The 19,086-nt window shown below is 47.0% G+C and overlaps 1 protein-coding gene across 1 annotated transcript; it reads right to left on the minus strand.

Annotated features, from left to right (window-relative positions):
- Nucleotides 1–2,425: 2,425 nt before the first annotated feature.
- On the minus strand, nt 2,426–15,062 carry LOC128075923 (BTB/POZ domain-containing protein KCTD16-like). The gene is made up of 3 exons (XM_052673113.1): nt 14,881–15,062; nt 10,302–10,424; nt 2,426–4,203 (listed from the first exon to the last, which is right to left on the minus strand). Exons 1-3 carry the CDS (start codon nt 15,053–15,055, stop codon nt 3,704–3,706), a joined length of 798 nt encoding a protein of 265 aa, XP_052529073.1. The 5' UTR covers nt 15,056–15,062; the 3' UTR covers nt 2,426–3,703.
- Nucleotides 15,063–19,086: the final 4,024 nt, after the last annotated feature.

Here is a 19,086-nt window from a genome sequence, read left to right on the forward strand (position 1 = left end):
CCCATGCGTCTTCTGTGCCCATCTCTGTACTTCCCTGTGAGGTCACTGCCAAAAACCGTAGTTTCTCCTCCATGAGAAGAAAATGGACTTTTCCGTGTGCTCCATATTGGAAAGAAACAATGAAATGTTGCATTTCCCTATGAAAATCCTGCTCACTACAAATGCCACACAACTAATGTGAGGTTTACTACTGGGTACTACTGACCACTTATTTCACTACCGTGTGCCCATTCAGTTCTACTGAATCAACATCAGTAGTAGGAGGGATGCATTGGACCAGCTATGAACCCATAGATGAAACCTGGTGGAACAGCAAAACCCCCCGATATCACAGCCTGATTCTGGCTTGAAGGACTCTGCCCACATCACCAGGCTGATCCCAACCCACCTGGCAGGACTTCATGCTCACATCTTTGTGTTTTCTCTGCTGGTCCAATTCTGATCGTTATTATTTGGGCCACGCTTCCCAGGTTTTAAATTATTCTGTCTCAACTAGCTGGTGGCATTTGTTACATGTCATGCAATGTTCCTGGTAATTAATTGGTATTTAATTAATTAAGGGATAATGGCATTCAATTAAGGGATGCCTGTGGAACGCTGTCATTGGGTAATGAATGGCTTCCTGCTGCTCAGGCAGATCTGAGGCATTTGTGGAAAGTAAATAGAGAGGAGAAGCTGCATCGTTGGTTCTCTTGGCAGCAATCCTGATGTGCCACCACTGGCAGGGATGGTCACAGCATGGATGGTGGCATCTCAGTGCTTCCAGCAGCTCCACAGCAACAGGGCTCCATTCCCACACCCCTCGCCCAAGGAACAGAGCAGGTCGAGCTTTTCCCCTGATGAATGTAAACTCGCTGTTGCCCCCACAGAAATCAAGGACTGCGGTATCTGGTAGAAAATGGGCCTCGTGTCCTCTTGCCTTTGGAGCAGAGCACAGAGAAACTGTGAATTTCCTATGACATGAAGACAAATGAAAGTGGATTTCTCAAGCCAAACCATCTTGAATAAAGAGGGACAAATACTGAAGGAGAAGCAAGAGTGAGTCACTTTGCTTACAAACTCTCTGTGATGCTGTATGTGCTGTGGGTATAAACATTTCTGATCCTTCTTGCTTCCCAGGCATCCTTCCCACCGTGGGCCATGCAGCTCTTCTTTCACCTCTTGGGAACTGTGTTATTTCCAGTCAGAATGGGGACATAACAGGGCCGTGAGGGAGATGGGCATCCCTCTGAGTGGTGTCTTCCCCTGGACCCGCAGCTCAGCAAAACCTCACAGCTCCTTATTTCCCCTTCTGAGCCTTTCTGAGCTGCTGTACTCAGTGAGATGCAAAGTGAACATTCTGAAACACTGTAGTGCTTCAATTCCCCGACAGCTTGCAGGTTTTCCCTAAAAAGCCCCAAGCCATTTTTGTTCGGAGTGCACACTTCCAGCTGAGAACTGCAAAACAATTAAGGGGGAGAAAATGCAAATTGTACTTCATGGGTTGATTGCCGATGCCTCCTATAGAGGAATTGCCTGCTGGATCTAATTGTTTAACCCAGCAGTGTAATGACACTATTAATAATTTATTCTTTCTTTACATTGGCTCCTTACACACGTTTTGTTTTCATTATTTTCTGGCACTCCTGCATAACTAATTTTTGCTTTCTAATTCTGTTACATATTTCAGCTGTAGTTGTGTATGAGCACGATGTGCGCCTGTGCTCACTGACCTCTTGGTATTTTTGGTTGCTGTGAGTGAACTCTAGTGAAGTGAATGGGGCAGACACAGTGGGATATATACACCTTCCTGAGACCTTTGGGATGGAAAGTAATGCGGAAATGTGAACTCCAATTACAGCTCCAGCAAAGTCCACTTTCTAATTAATTGGAGATTAAGCTAAAAATAGAGCTGGTTATGTAAAACATAACTCGAAAGCCCTCATCCACCTGGTTGCACAATACCCAGAAGAATGATCCCTGGCAATACTTAATTAGGGGTAATTATGCCCCAGGATGTGGCTTTTGAGGGCACGTAGAAATTCTGCTGGGATCCATTGGTGTGGGGCTGACAAACCTTGCTCCATCCATAGGAAGAAGACCCCAAAGCTCCTAGGAAGCTCACCCATCAGCTCATGTTCACCACTTGCAAGCCTGGAGGTTCCAAAAATCTTTGAAGCCCAGCACGTGGTGGTTTCCCCAGAGCAGTTTGCATCTCTCTGTCTCTACAAGTTCCTATAAACACTATCATCGTGTGTCTGTATATAAAAGGAAGAAGAATGTGGATCCAGCCTCCACATCCATCCCCCAAAAGGTCAAGCAATTCGGCCCAACAAAACCTCAACAAACACTCATCGAGCTTTTAATTGAGTTGTTTCTGTTTAATAAAAAAAAAACAAAACACACTGAAATTCTTCTGTGGCTTTTGCTGGGGTGGGAGGGCTGCCCTGCATGCCCTGCAGTGTGATTGCTGCTGGGGGTTTGGATGCCTCCCTTATCCTTTATCAGTGGGAGGTTTGGAGGCCGCAGCTGGGGCAGGAGGTGACTCTCCAAGCTTCTACGGGTCCAGAGAGGGGGAGACCTTGGGATTCTGCTGGGGACCAGTGACACATCAGGGCAGCCAGAGTCTGTGTTCTGCTGCTCATCTTCCCTGCTCCTCTCAGGATCTCAAAATTCACTGTTTCTGATCAGGGGGGCCAAAGATGTCATTGACTGCCACAACCACATCTGGTGTCTACTCTGTCAGTGGGCAGCAGATCCAGCTGTGCATCCACTTGGCCAATCCAGCACCTCCATCACAAGAACATCCATGAAGTCCTCCTGAGATCTCCAGGACCACTTGCATATTCCAACCCATCATCCACCCTGCTGGGTGGCTGTGACATTGCCCCACTCAGAGCTACCCACCCTGGCCCCTTCTTGGTGCTTATCCACAACTTCTTACCCAATCCCCATCCGGCAGAAGAGCCCCACATAGCTGAGCTCCTTCCATTCTCCTTTTGAGGTTGGGTTCAGCCATCCAACAGCACCTGGATACAAGGAGTAGCCAAGAACTGGCTAGAATGATGGGGATTTGATTCTGATTGGTCTGACTATGGCTCTGCAGGAGATGCACTCCCCCTCTCACTTACTCATTTTTGGCTGGAGCCCCAAGTGTGAGGCTGGGCAGCGTTCAAGGATTTGTGTAAAAAAAGGAAAATATCTGCAAAACATCATGACCTCTCACGAAAAGAAGGTTCTGTTGAATCCCAGCTCTCCAGTTGCAGATATTACAGATGGGGAAGTTTTGCCAAGAACAGAAGGGAGTCAGATACGGAACTTCCATTAATTTAAAGGAAATGGAACATCTAAACCACTTGCACAGCTTTGAGCAGATGAGCTAAACATGTTTGCCAAAGAGATGGGGAGATTTTAATTCCTTTTTGACATCAACTATATTTTATTACTTGAAACACCAGGAAAATTTGTTCACACAAAGATGAGGGCTCCTGCTGGATGGTAGCTTTTCCCCTCGTAATTCTCCCTGGGCCCCCTTGCCTTTTTTATGTCCCTTCACCTATGTTCATAATGTCTGGGGCAGCATGCATCCCTCCTGCCATGTTAAGGAGCATGCTGTCCTAGTTTTCAGCTTGCAACACTTGTTGAAGGAGCAGCCTATACTCCCCACCCCAGGTGTGCCGATGCCCTGCGCCACCCACCGGCTGGGGGAGCCTCACCGCAGCCCTCACAACTGGTATTTCCTCAGCAGCTCGCTTTGCCACTGCCGTTTCTTATTGGGAAAGGCATGAGGGATCTTGATCTTCCGGAAGTCCTCGATGCATTTCCCCAGCTCGGACTGCAGCGCCTTCCTCTCCTCGCTCACCGCTGCGGCCACAGGGCTGCTCCCGACCCCGTTCTCCTTCACCGCCGTGTGGTCACTGTTACGCCTCTGCCCCATCTGCTTCACTTCCTCCAGCTTCTTCAGCGACTTGGACAAGTCCAGGGTGTTGGGGCGAGCTGGGCATTCTTCAGGGGCTTCTGGACATGGCATGGAGTCTGCAGGGCTGGGGTTCCCCTGCTCTGACTTGGAGTCTCTGCCTGAGATGCTCTCACCTGCGGATGGAGCAGGGCTGGGCTCGCTGTGACTGCTGGTGCTGGAGGCTGCAGCATCACACTCACACAGGGTGCTGACAGGGTCTTGCTTCATCCCTGGGTCTGGTCTGGGCTCCTCAGGGTCACTGCAGGCTGGGGATAAAGCAGAGAGCTGAGAGAGAGTAGGAACATGGCTTGTGATGCCATGGGGCAAAGCAGAAGAGCAGACATGTAAGTGTGTGGGTAGTGTGGTTTCATTTTCCTCTAAAATGTCTAAATTCTTAACCTACTGGTGTTGTTATTGTTTTTTGGGGGAGGGAAGTGGGGAGGAGGGAAGAGAAGGAAGGTTTTGAGTTACAAAGCAGAATATAAAATATTTCCATTTCAAATCCCTCAATCTAAACTTTGCCACCCATGGAAACAGAAAAACACAAGATCACAGGATATTTTGGGTTGGAAGGGACCTCAAACACCACCAGCCCCAACCCATGGGCTGGCTGCCTCCACCAGCTCCTGCTGCCAGGGCTCCATCCCACCTGGCCTTGAGCAGCTCCAGGGATGGGGCAGCCACAGCTCTCTGGCAGCAGGGCCTCACTGCCCTCTGAGTATAGAATGTTTTCCTAACATCTAATCTAAATCTCCCCCTCCTTCAGTTTAAAACCACTTTGCCTTGTCCTATCACTAAATGTCACTTTATTTTTCTCTGAAAACTTTTCTAAAGGGTTATTTTTCCCCTCTTCCTTTCTCTTTTCTTCTTTTTTTTATTTTGACATTTACTTGAACAGCTTCAGCACAACACTTACCAGAGGTGGAAAGCTGAAATGTCATCCATCACTGAGGAGCAGCCTTGAAGGCTGGATTTTCTTTGTCACATCTCACCAGGAAGTTACAGGGATGTATCTTAGCCCCAAATTATTTGAGTGATGGAATAAAGTCTCTAAGTTCTTAGACTGCTTTAATCACCTTATCTGCAAGCCTCACAACTGCCTTTGTGGAATGGGGAACCGAGGCAAGGGCAGCGTAAGCTGATGCACTCAAATTCACATAAGGAGCCTATAGCTTAGCTGCAGGCTGAACTCACATCTCTTCCCTTCTCCAACATCTTAGCTCCTAGGCCATCCAATGACGATAGCAAACTTGGCATTGCGATTTCTCTCCCTGTGTCAGTACACAACTCAGTCACGACCTTCTGCAAATACGAGCAGCCTAATTCTGTTAGTTTAGGTATGATAATTTGGGCCATTTCTAGGCGGCTGAGGCACTTTGCATAAATGGACTGGTGACTCCTAATGACTGCTCTTCAGAAATACTTATTAACTGCCCATAAGCAATTTACTTAGCTTTGCTTTATCTCAAACACCATAGCCTGCTCTGGTATGTTCTCACGCTAACATCTGCACAAATGGTCCTGCACACACTGAGAAGTACAGATCTCAGCAGGATTTTATTTTCTCCCCACACGATGCTGAAACACAAGCTTCCTCCTGGCTGAACGTCTTGGCCAAGTACTGCAGCCCAAGCATCCACCTGCATCAGCACATGATCCCAAACTGCTTAGGGCTGGAGGGGAGCCAAGGGCCATGCAGACCTGCAGGGGCTCTCCAAAGAAAATCAGATCCATGCTAGAATTTGCAGGATCCAGCAAGAGGCAGATGACAAGGAACAGATGTTCATCCTTCCCACTCTTCTGCACTGGTCACCAGCAGTTTTCCTGTGCCTGGTACAAGGCACTCGGATCCATGAATCCTAAGGCCTAAGCCGTGGCATCAGTCCTTCTGAGCACAGTTAAGAGTTTTGTGTGCTAGTGATTTCAGGGGCACGGGGACCTCTCTGGAATCTGACCTGTGCACAACCTAACACTGAGGCAGCTCAGTCTTCCAGGATATTGCCTTGCGATTGATCATCTCTAACTTGTGAATGTCCTATCCCTGGAATTGCTCAGGGCCAGGTTGGATGGGATCCTAGGCATTCTGACTTAGTGGGTGGCAACCAGCCCATGCAGGGATTTGGGACTGGATGGGCTTTAAGGTCCCTTCCAACCTAAGCCTATTCTATAGTTCTATAGCTCTGGACAAATAATTTCATTTTCCCCTGGGCTAAACTTCCCTCACATCGCATTTCTTGTCTATAGCAATATGAACCCCCGTGTCTGACAATATGTGGGTACAGCTCCTGAGATGACCCCAGCACACATCACCACTCTTCCTGAGTGCTCCTCACACTCAGCTGGGAGAAAGGATCTGTTACACTGACAGATTTTATCATCCTTTTTTAATTTTCTCAGACTTTTCTTCCTGCGCGACACTTTTGTCTGCTGTAGAGCATCAATTAGAGCACGGAAGTGACACTTCCAAGGCAGCCCCACGGTGCTGCTGGAAATCCTGCTGAGTGCAATTAATGGGCTCCTGCACGTGGCAAGCTCATACGTTGCAGAGGAAGAACACATTGTCCCAGCTCCTTGCTGCTCTTGTGGATAGCACTGTTTTCTTAGTGCTTGACAAGGAGATGAACTCACCATGTGCCATGTCCCAAGCTCACATTGTTTGCTTTGCTCTGTGTTAGTGCCTCAAGCTCCAGAAGAGACCTGAGCCCAGAGGTCCAGCATAGCCCTGTGGCTCTGAATGAAGCATTCCTAGTTTCCTTTCTAGAAAAGAAAAGTGGCTGATGCCAGAGGGATGTTGCTGGGCTTTTAGGACAGATCTGTGTGTTGAGGAGTGAAAAGCAGTTCATACCTACATTGCTTCCCTGCGCCAATGGGGGACTTTCAGCTCAGACCAGATTGGCTTCAAAGATGGCTCTTCCTCTTCTACTACTTTTTCAGACACCTACGTCTCACAGAAAAAGAGGAACTATTTTGTCCCAAACAAAAGCACTCTCTGAGCTCCTACCAGACAGTCAGACAGAGAGATGGGCTTTAGAGGGAAGCCCTCCCCACGGGCAGAAGCAGAGCTCTGTGCATCTCTGTTTTTGCTCTGTGGTTGCATTTTGTTGGTTCTTTCCTTCCAGATTTTATAAATGAAAAACACCACCACCACATAGTTTGGGGTAAAAAAATCATGCCCCACTTTCTGCACAAGCTTATTCAACTCCTTCCTAGCCTCTTTGGTGTAGCATGTTGTGACATGGAGATGGAAGAAAGTTTCAGAATGAGCTGGAGGAGCTCACTCAGTTTGCATCCCTGTTTGAGCCTGAAGGAGGTGGGCACGGGCCTGAACCATTTGTTTGAATCAAAGTTTTGCTAGTACTAAAAGTGCATTCAGAAAACAGATAGATGCTGCCTCCTCCCCCCCCCCTCCCCCTCACACCCCCCCCCGCCCTAAATATTTCTCGTGCAATCTGATGGTGATGGGTTTACCTGCAGCCTACTCATGCTGGATGCAGAATAGCTGCTGCTCCGCCAGCTCCTTATCCCCATGAATCTCAGGTCTCACCTCTGCCCAAAGTGATTATTGAAAAATCAAGCTGAGCCTGAAAAGTGATGTCTACACTTCTGTCTGTCTCTAATCCCACTTATTTCATCAAAGAAGGACAAGACTCTGTGTAAATAAATGGCTCTGACCCCATCTGCCCACAGCAGTAGCCTCTGCATTCCCAAGAGCCTCAATTAGCCTGGTTGTGCCAGTGAGACTGCACTAAATCTGCATCTCTGGTGACACTGTGCATGGATTAACTGCTATGGTAACACCAGTAGGACCAGGACAAGCAGCTTTTGGCTTTAAACTTCCCTGCTAAAGACAAAACTCCTCCTATCCCCCATGGGGCAATAAACATATATTGCTCCTACAGTTAAGGTTAGTTTCTGCAGCTGCAACATTGCAGCTAGAAGAAAACCCAAGCTACCCAGTGTGGATCCCTTGACAGATCCAATTCTGCAGCCTTGAAACAATAATCCAGATTGTCCTTTGTCACTCAGGTTGGACTTTGCCATCAGGAGGAGGTTGGGTGGGTGAAGGACTTGAGGATTTCACATGTGCTTCTGAGAGCTGGCTGCAGGATGAGCAACTCCTCCTGGAGGGAAGGTTTGGCTCTCGGGGCAAAGCTCTTAGCAGGACCTGCTGGTGCTGATGCTGTGAGATGTCCCAGCTGCAGGGAAAATCTTTTCTGAGAATAATGTCTGCCTGCAGTTTGCTGGAGGAGCTGAGAGATGCTTCCTGAAGCACACCAGCAGAGATGGAACCCCTACCTGATGGCCAGCAGTTCTGTCAGACAGACACTTAGCAGAATTGCTATGTTTCATTTTACTTTTGAGTCAGTGACTGCAGCTTTATGGCAGGGAGACGACTTGCAACAAGTTTTGTTTAGGCAAAACAGGATGAATTCAGACATGAGAGGTCAAATTACAGTGGCAGATGTTGCAAGCTGCTGCAGCTGCAGCCAGTGGATCCATGCTGACTCACACCAACAAACCTCTGCTCTGGGGAAGATGCTTCAGTGCTGCATGAAGCAAAAGCAGCCTTCACTGTGCACTTCTTGCCAAGCCAATCTCTGCAGGTAAGACTTTCCAATTCCTTGGCAGGAGTCAGTCACCAATATTGCACATGGTAAATACTTTGCAAGAGGTGCTGCTCTCCCTGTGGAGAGATTTGCAAGCTGGAAGGGGCCAGGAGATTTTTCCAAGGGCATGGACTGGCCTGGGGAATGTCTACCTGAAGCAAACCATCACTAGCTGCATTAAGAACCCAGCAAGAGGAGGTTTCAGAGAAGTGTCACAGTGGATATCTCAGCGTGCGTTACTGCATTGGTCCTGGGATAATTTGTTCCCAGCCATGGGAAATTATCACTGTATGTGTTCCCAGGTGGGATGGTGGAAAGATGATGGAGGAAATAGAATGTGCAAAAGGAAAAAAATGGAGCACAGATATTCTATGTAGTTGAGATTGGTAGGAGAAAAAGGTTTCTTACTTTTGTGTGTTTTTTGGCTATAAAATACTGTATGGGAACTGCTCAGTCACGGCCTGAACCTCTGATTGATCACCTGAGGCGAGCCATGAGCCAGCCAGAGGAGCACAGGTGAAGGCAATTCTCCTGTGCTGCCGGAAGGGGTAGAGCCAGGCTCCACCCCTCCTAGACCTATTTAAGAGTTGGCTACCAGTGGGGAAGGATCTCTTCTGGAGATCACCCCTCTTGGTGTCTTCTGGTGAGCTCAGCTGAAGGGTAAGCTCTTCCACTAATTCTCTTTTGTGATCATTGTTTACTTTGCCTAATTCTCTTGATTATATTGTGATTATAACATCTTGATATCTATTGATTATATAATTATATTGTAATTACAACATCTTGATTATACAAATACCAACAGTGGAACATTAAGTCTTTTACAGCTAGAAGTGTATGCCTAGTAACTGGGTATCATCTTCACTGGGTGCTCTATAAATGAGCTCAAGAAAGACAGGAGAATCTGGCAAAGCAGCAGCTCCTCATGCTGGGACCTGCATCTCCATGTCTCTTGCTGGGAGCTTCCACCAAATGGATACTGCTGCCTTCTGCTGTGTCAGCAGATGGCAGGGATTGCTTTGCAGTTTCTCAGGAGATCAGGGGCACTCGTGTGACTGGGAGATGAGTGATCACTGGTTTTGGATGAGCCATCCTGACTGTGGAATTGTCTAAATGCTTACAACCCAGGATATATGATTCAGCCTTTCCATCTGATCTCTGCCATGGCATGTGCACAGGGAAACTTCTTCCTGGAAACAGCTCAGCATGGGAAGTATTCTTGAGCATGGGAAAGCGTATGGACATGACTTATAACTTGTATTGACTTATGACATGGTAAGCACACAACAGTACAGATATGTCTGGGATGTGGGATTACATAGGCTAGTATCACTCAGATTGATGTTTCTGAGTGGAGATCTCACACTGTTTGGCCCAGAAGACCCCCTCTGGTGACAAAGCTAAGCTTCATGGTCACTGAGGCTAAACCAGAGCACCCCAGATTCCCAGTGATTGAAAACATGGTGAGAAGAAACCCTTGAAGCCCAGTGACCCTCAAATGAAAATCCCACCTTTGCTACTGATGGGAAGAGGCTTCATTAGCAGTGCAGCCCTAACCATAGTTGCTCCAGAGGAGGCATTCCTTCCAGAAATTGGGAATTGATATAGCAGGAAGAAGAAGAAACTATACACAGGACTAATAAGAATACATATCTCTATTCAGAGTCTACTGCTTAGTGCAGGTCCATCAAGGTGGCCAGTGCACGGTTCTGTCTCTGACTGCAGGCACCCAGCACATCAAACAGCACTTTTCTCACCTGGAAGGGCTTCTGTCGTGTCTGTCTTGAGGTCCAGGATGGGCTCAGAAGAAGACATGTGTTTTTTAGAGCTCTGCTCTGTTTCTGAAGGCTGGGGAACAGGCAGACTGAGCCAAGAGCTACCTAAAAAAATCAAGACCAAGAAAAGAAACTCATAGAAAGTGAATGATGCACAGAGAGCAAGGAAGGTAGAGTTGGCTGCACTCCACATATGAACATCACCAGGGCCTGAATGACCTCCCAGAGAACCCTGCTGTGTGTCCGTGGTGAAAAGGGGTCTGGGCACTATCTGCTTCAATGCCTCCCAGATCCCTCCCGATGGTAATAGCCCATCCTCTCCATGACCAGGTCTCAGAACTGGATCATCTCACAATGCAGTAAGTCCAGACTGTGTCATTTCCTTGGGCTGATCCTGCTCTGCCTGTGACAGTGGCTGTGTTTCTGCAGGATATGCCTGTGGGGACACATCTACTAGAAATCCTCACCCAAATCATTCGGGATTGGCAACTCTGAGCTGCTCATGTATATGTCCAAAGGCTGTGATGTGCACTGAAGGTGTGAGGACACAGTGGGACACACGTGTATGGCCCACGCACACTCTCATCCATGTAGGCCCCCTTTTTACTCTATACGGATGCTGGAGAAATAGGCTTTGCAGACAACCTATCCACACACAACTCCCATGAACCACAGCCCATGAACTCATGGGGCAAAATAAGATGCTGCATCCAGGAGAGGGCAGCAGAATCCCAGCAAGCTCCATGCCCTTCATCACTCCTGAATTACAGTTGCAAACTCTTTCCTGAGCTGTAAACACAGCTTTTTACTCTCTATGGCAATATTCTTCGCCCAGACACTCTAGAAAAGTTTTTGTGGTCACCATGTTTCAGCAGGCCTATAAACGGTTCTAGTTAATGTCCCGGAGTAGCTATTGTTGCACCCTTTTCATTGCAGGAACAGTCTGTGGTCCCAAGTTGAGATGTGGAGGAGGAAGTTTGAGCTGAACTCTGTGCCACGGGGCCTTGAAACACTTCTGGGTGCTGCGTGGGTTGAGGGCAGAACTCAGCTCCTGAGCCGTCATGGTGCATCATGTCCTTTGCTGGCAGACTTGTTCCCTCTTCTCTGGGTTACAGGAGCGTAGGACATGGGGAAGAGCATCTGCTCCCCCCCATATGAGACAAGGGAATAAAGTCCTGAATTCAGGTCCTGACACATATGTAGAGAGGAAAGAGTTTCTGATGAAGTCAGACCTGCAAGGCTGAGGCTCCTTGGTGTGCTTTAGTGACCCCAGGATGCAGCACCAGGCAGAGTTGTGGTTCCCTGTGCTGTCATGCAGCAGATGAGAGCAGCTGTGCAAGCCAGCTCTTATTAAAGATTTAAAAGGCAAGCTGTCAGCAGTGCTGCTAAGAGGTGGCTTTTCCTGTTATAGCTCTATCCTTCTCTAATACTAATAGGATTTGAGGGAGGAGGAGAAGCAGCAGTGTGCCGGCCAGCAGAGGGTGAGTGCTTCTCTGTGCAGAGGCTTTGCACACCTGAAAGTAGATTTTTCTAATTTTTCTGTATTGTCTGGAGGCAGATGGGAGGTAGCAATCTCCATGTCTTTTTCATAATTATATATGTTGGTTGTTGTTGCAAGGGGTCAGTAAGGACTATACCGAACCTTCTGCCCTGTGTCCATAGAATCCTCCTTTGTGTCCTTCATGGCATCCCACTGAAACTCCTTGGGTCAGTCTGGGTGAGGAATTTCTATGGGAGAGTGCTGCCCAAGATTTCAGCCAGCAAATACACAGAGATGTGGAGGCAGTCAGGTCTGAATTCAGATCTCCCGATGGAAGAAAAACTCAGCCTCAGAATGATGACATACAACTCAATGCCCTGGGAGTCGTTGTACTGCAGAGTGCTCCAGGCATAGGAGGGATTTCATGTGTTAATAGCAACGACTTCAACACCAATTAGCTTAGCTCACTCTTCAGTCAATGCCATACAAACAACATATAGACAGGCTGTATATTGCAGGCAGTTTATGGCTTGATTGAAAGTGATGGCTCTGAAGCCAGTACTTGGAGCAGTAGTTCAAGTCATCGTAATTCATGTGCTGCTTTCTGCCTCCCATGCTCAGGACACAGCAAGTGGCTGGAGCTCTTGGCCCTGGGTTAAAGCCTTCTTTGGCAATGGGTGAAGCAGGACAGGAGAGGGGATGGGAAGAAATGCTAGGAAATGAATTCTCCCCTGGAGTCAGCCAGAGTTTGAGGAAACCCAGAGCCTGCCTTGTACATCTGCCAGGACTGATTCATGAGGATGTACTTATTAAAGAAATACGCATTTATTGCTGGTTCCCTGCCAATCTCCTTCCACAAGGAGTCAAACCATTCCAGCAGAGAAAACAGAAGTCCCCCTGCTTTCACTGATACTGGTGCAGAATGAGGCCACCAGAGCAGGGTCACCTGTTTCTATTGGTGCCAAAGCCTCAGGTCCATTAAGAACACCTCTCCTGAGCTAAAACTTCATGTCCCAACCCTCATCAAAGCACAGCCTCAGCTGTGAGATCTGAAAATTTCACTTCAGCAGTGAGAAGGTAGCAGAAAGGACTGCGCTATCCTGGCTCAGGTTTTCCACCTACCTAGCTGCTTCCTATCTCTAAGGAAAACTCAGCTTGTCTGGCCTTGTTACTTTCCATTTTTTGCCAAAATTCAGCTACTGTTTGCCCTTTTGTATGGAAGACATCTCCCCACCCAAGTGCTTCTTGTTCTTCCACCATTTTATGGAAAACGATCTCAGTCATGGTCCCTGCTTGCAAAGTGGAAGGTTCCTTCAAGAGCATCAAGGAATCGCTTGTAAGGAAGCAATGAGGAAGGATTGGGAAAGTGCTTTCCAGAAAGACTGTACATTTGAACGTGCTGTTCCCTGGCAGTGTGTCCAGCACAAAAGTGGCTCCAGCTGTCTTTCTTTACACCAGAATATGCATTTCTGTATCATTTCCAGGAGTCACCTTTCAGAAAGCAGACCCACAGGCGATTTCCACACAGTGCTCACTTCCTCTCTTGTTACTTTTGCCAAGAAGAAATTCCACACACTGATGGTCGCACAGGGAGATCCCAGGCAAGACTGGGAGACTGCTCAGTGTGCTGACCAAGCTGGGGACATCAGAGGCAGGAAAGTGAAAGAAGAAGGTGGGAATGATTGCAACCCTTAATATGCTGGGAGAAAGAACAGCAGAAGTCCTTTCTTCAAGCCAAATCAAATGTTCTGCTCAATCCCAAAGGGAAGAGTTCATAAAGAGCAGGGGATGAGGATCTGGGTCATCCACTCTGGCAGATGCCTTGGCCATGTAGCACAGATCTGTGTTTCTATCATCCAAACAGAGTCTCAGCGTCTGGGCAGCAAGAAAGGGAAAAATGTCTTCTTCACCTTTTCCTTTATCCAGAAGTTCTTTTCCTATTTTGCAGAACCTCTGTCCAGCCTGATCCAGATGAGTCAATCAAAACAGCAACTTACTCCCGGTGTGCCCCTTTGTCTTGGAGTTTTCCACCAGATTTCCTGTTTTTAACTCTTCTTCTAATGTCAGTCTGGGGAGCTGAGGGCCACAAAATCACTGCAGCTCTGTAATGATCTGAGCTAAATCCTATCCCAATACACAGAAATGCAGTATGCAGACCCTTATGCCCTGGGTCCAGCTCCTATGTTCAAGTGCACGTCCAGCCAGAGTGGACAGCAGGAACATCATTATCTCTTTCCAAAAGAAGTCATAGAAGGGTGAATAAATTTTCAGAGAATAGAAACCACTTCACCCCAAAACTGAGAGGAAGTCTTGAAACTGCAGAGTCCTCTGCCTTCTTTACCTTTTTCTCACTCTTTGAGTCTTGGTTCAAACTCAAAGAGAGTTTGAAACCAAGACATAATACATTGCAAAATCTGCCAGAGTCTGATCCAGCCTGGGGAAGCCTCTCTTCCATGTTACTTCTGAAATTTTCACCTTTCCGTTTCCTATTAGGAACATAAATCCTCTGGATAATGACTGTGGTTCTGACCTACAGCCTTTCCCCAAAGCCAAGGAATGTGTGGAAAGCATTTCCCTGTGAGTCAGGAGTCAAGTATGGGTTGAGAAATGCAATGCAATGGAGGCGCTATGCTTTCAAGGGAGATACAGTGTCTTTCAACTTGTCCTGTTGGTCTCCATCTCCATGTATACAGATGTTCACAAGAATGTCTTACTGAGGATCCTTATTCATATACTAAATACACAAGAGATGGTTACATCTCCCTTCTGCATCCTCTCCAGCCATCCTTGTTCCGATCAGCCTTCAAAGAGATTAAAGCCCAGTATTTGGGAAGATTTTGATGTCCTTATCGAAATGTGTTGACTTGGCTTCACTTTCTGTCTCAAAACCAGTTTATTCAGCAGTACAACAGTTTAGATGACATCCTGCAAGTGGGATGAAGGGCCTATGGCCACCAAGCACTGAATCTCCTGGGAATCAGGAGCAGCACAACAGTATTACTGAATCTGGGCTCCTTAAGCCCTCCAAGACCATCTTTACCACCCAGCCTTGCCCTGGACCATCCTTTGGGGTGCCTTTACCTGGGAGGCTGAAGTGCCGGGAGAGTTGCCTGGAGAGTTGTCCTCGCACGACAGGACCTGGAGAAAAGGAAAAGATATGGGTCTGGCTCTCCGCTTCACTATGACAACATTGGTGACTTCCCTTCAAAAAAGCACATCCCTTGGAGGGGTACAAGGAAAGGGAAAGAGCACCCATCACATGAAAAATGATGTCCAGTGAATTTCCCTTGGATGTGCACTGTGATCCCAGCCTGGTTTTACATGATTTGTCATGAAATGCCTCTGATAGGTAATTTGATGCATCCCTCTAGAGCACTTCATATAATTTTGCAGTAGTGATTAAGACGAGACCCTACCTTAACCAAAGAATAGGACCACCAGCTCAACCCCCTCTTATTATTTCATTTGAAGAGATGCTCTCGCACAAGCTGGAAGTGGCCATTTTTGAAGGGAAGATGTTTGCCAAAAGCATCCTATAGGAACAGGAACAAGGCAATGGACTGCATGGCATCCCCGAGACAAGGGAGATGTCTGAGCAGGTGGATATCCCTCCAACCCAGTCCCCTTGGCACCCCTTGGTACATCAGCACCAAAACCCCTTCTAACAAGAGAGCCGTGGAGAGCAGCCAATGGTTTTCTCCTTAGAAAGCTGTAGGATACAACCAGCTGTAGGGTACAACCAAACATTTTTGTGCTTGTTAAGAAGGTGAATGTCTATGGGAAAGCCCCAAATGGTGTCATTTAGTTTAATCACAGAAGAAGATCAGACTGAAAAGAGACTTCTCTCCCTCTCTAGCTTGAGCTGGTTGCCATTGGAAAGAAATTTTCCCTAGAAACACATTAATGCAATGTGGGACTCAGGCTAAAATTACACTTAATCTTGCTATATTGTTTGAGAAGAGAAAAACAGTATTTCATTTAAAGCTGCAGAAGGAAACACATTTTCATATGTCAGAAAAGGTATTTTTTCAGTGCTATTTCCTGTGTTTTTGGTGTATTTGCAACTAGTCTTAATTAACACCTGCATTTTTTTCAGCAAATACATGGTTCAACTGAACACGTTTGCAAGGATCCATTCAGGAACTGGAACTGATGTGGTACGCAGCAAGCAAATTGAAATAATTATTAAAGGCAGAGTTAAAAGCCGTCTGCATGCTCCTAATACACAGGGCAAAAGTATTCATCTTATGATAAGTCAACAAAATAGTGGATAATGGAGAACAGTTAATACATTTTCCTGAGTGCTTTTTGATAAAGACCATCAAAGAGGCTTTTAAGAAAACTCAATTGCCAAGGGGGGATTGTCTGGCTTCCGCAGTGTATTAAAAGCTTATTAAGATGGAGAAAAGAAGAAATGGAATCAAGAGTTCATTCTCGACATATAAATAATATAATAATAGGACATCCCTGAGAGTCCATTTTAGGATGAAATCTTTTGTTAACGATGCAGGGGAAAGGGCAAACAGTCAAGTGGAAAATTTTTACAGAGAGCAGAGAGTAATATCTGCTGGCTGAGGCCAGGGAGGCTGCATGGGGACTTAACGAAGGCGCGCTAATGAAAAGCCTGCCGACAGGTTAATTGAAACTCTGGGCAGTGAAAAGCGATGCGTGTGAGAGGGCGTAGCTTGAGATTTTCGTGCACTTTGGTGGGTTTTGAATTAGAAAAATACAGCAAGACCCCGGGGCTGTGCTGGGCAGATGAGGAAATGCTGGCTAAGCGCTCTGAGCTGGTTGTGTTGGGCACAGAGATGAGAAACCACAGAAGATCTATGCAAAAATACCCTCAGGGAATAGAGCTGGGCTCTAATTTTGGCCACTTCCCCTCGGGACAGACAGACAGGAGTAGTGTCTGCCCAAAGCTGGTTGTGAAAGGCACAAAGGGGTTTTTACACTTGGGAGGGTGAGATAGGAGGGGCATGAGAAAACAAGTAAGGAAGGAGTTGATGGGGGAATTGCTATAATCATAAAAACACATGGCTTTTAATGGGAAGGCCCTTTAAGGAGGCCCTCCATCCCCAAATTAGGTTAGATACAAACTGACATGATAAGAGACAGAGGCCAAGATGCTAAGGGGTGCTGGGCATCGCCACAAGCCAAGGTTTAGGGATCCTCCCAGAGCAGGGCCAACACAAACCGTAGGGATTTTTCATGGGGTTTCTTCCACCTCAATCTGAAACATCTCTGCCAGGCACAGCCAAGGGCAGGACACAGAGCTGGGCTGATAAATCCTCTCCCAGTCTTTCTCTTTAATGTATTAGTTTGCATTTTCAGTCTGCTCACGTATCATTTCTAGATAGGTCAGGGCACGTAATCCCCCTAGGTTTATTCATTATTAGAAAGCTTTTCAGTTTTCCCTTAACATCCTTTGGAGCTGATGTGATTACAGAATACGTCCTCTGGGACAGGAGTGGGAATTCTGTGAAGGTGGTGCAAAGGATGGAGGTGCTCAGAGGAGCTGAGAAAGGGCAGGAGATGAGTGGAAAAGCCAGCAACACTTTAGAACCCTACTGCTATTATATATATTTTTATATATACATATATATATATATATATATATATTTTTCCCCCCTGTATTCTTAAAGCACAAGCAGTAGCTCCCAGGTCTGCTCCACCATCAAGATTTACTCAGTGCAAATAATTCTTTAACTCCACATCCTGCGCTCAGAGCTCCTGCACGTGGAAAAGTTGATTTCTGACACCATGCCCACATTGAGCATCCTGCTTTATTTACAGGAGGGACAACATTCCCCATGCAACCATCCCCTGGTGTTGGTGATTCTGGACCCAAACTTTATAAAGGGGCAAAGCCAGGGTGATTCCCCCCAGCCATTGTCTGCAGAAGAATCAATCAGAAAAATGCAACCTCATGGAGCTTTAAGGTTGGAGCTTAATCCCTTTAAATCAGTGTCACTGTACTCCCAGCCACTGATTATTTAAATAATGGCTTGATATTTTTTAAAAATTTGTTTTTAGTCCTCAGAAGAAAAAAAACCAAACCACTGGATTTTTTTTCAGATGTGAAATGGTACAAATGGAAAATCACAACTGTACTGTTTTACATCTCCTTGCTGGCTATGCAGGTTGGTGCCCTCACTGCAGGAAAAAGCTGGAAAAGATTGGTAAACACAGGTGGGATTGCCCAGAGTAAAGACATGCCTGCCAAAGTCTCCAAGGCTGATTTTAGCCTTCTGCCTGGCAATGCTAGGGCAGGAGAGGGGCAAAAAAAAAAGAAAAAAAGAACTGTTAGCCTTTCAGATGGTGTGGTTTTGGTGGCCCTGTGGTGAGCTATGGCTTCTCCTTTGAAAAAGGTGTCAAGGCAGAGAAAAACCAGCAGTGCTTTGTGAAGACCTGGAGGAGAGATGATCTGGGTCATAACTGGAGTTCTCGCACTGCACCCCATGGATGTGAAGGGTCACTGCTGCCCAGTTGCTGGGCTGTAGGAGAAGCAAATGCCAGCGCCAGCACATGTGGTTCAGTGACTGCAGAGCAAGCTATGGGTTGTGGTGGCAGGAAAGCCAGGACAGCCTGGAAGTCCTTGAAGAGCTCATGAAAACATGTTCCCTCTGAATTACCTGTGTTCATAGACAGGCACCATGAACCACATTTGGGTGCTGCCAGTTGCCTGCTAGAGCCTTCCAACCTCTGTTTATTATGCGTTTTGAAATCTGTGCATGTCCCCCACCTGTAGCTCATTTCCTGCAGGCACCAAGGAGATGCAAGCTCAGATAGGGCTGTGGACGCAGGTGGGGTTAAGCAGAAGACATAGGCAACAGTGGCATGGGGTAAGCAGGCAGATGCTGGCAGAGCAGAGGAAGTGAGGGTGATGTAAAACAGCAAGATGAAAGATACAGCTGAGACGGAAATGAGAGCGCAGCATCTTCTCCTCAGTGACAGTCATGGGGCTTCTTATGGTCTACCCCAGCCAGGCTGCAGGCAGAGAGCATCCCTGTGATTCCCTAGCAGCTCTGGAGCTGCTGACAAATGAGAGGGGATGGGTGCATTCACAGATGTGCTCTAGGGGAGCACTGCTGGCAAATGCTTGTCCAAATTTATCCAGAGGAGACACCAACCCTCCCCAGGGACATGCCTCTGGTGCTGCTGGAGCTGATAGGAGGTGTTGGTAACGCCCAGTCACTTCTCTGTGGCGACCTCAGTGTTTCTATTCTCAGCCCTTCTTACCCTGACCTTACAGTACAACTGATTACCATCCATTTTATAATTAAACTT

The sequence above is a fragment of the Tympanuchus pallidicinctus genome, unplaced genomic scaffold (assembly GCF_026119805.1).
Source record: "Tympanuchus pallidicinctus isolate F22 unplaced genomic scaffold, pur_lepc_1.0 scaffold13, whole genome shotgun sequence".
Classification (NCBI taxonomy): Eukaryota; Metazoa; Chordata; class Aves; order Galliformes; family Phasianidae; genus Tympanuchus; species Tympanuchus pallidicinctus.

What these genes read in the sequence shown, in the direction of transcription:
- LOC128075923 (XM_052673113.1), bottom strand. Translation starts at nt 15,055, where the DNA reads ATGGGTGCTCTTTCCCTTTCCTTGTACCCCTCCAAGGGATGTGCTTTT. An exon ending in CCGGCACTTCAGCCTCCCAG is followed by an intron (nt 10,425 to 14,880) that starts GTAAAGGCACCC and finishes TGATTTTTTTAG; the next exon opens with GTAGCTCTTGGCTCAGTCTG. An exon ending in CACGACAGAAGCCCTTCCAG is followed by an intron (nt 4,204 to 10,301) that starts GTGAGAAAAGTG and finishes CTTTATCCCCAG; the next exon opens with CCTGCAGTGACCCTGAGGAG.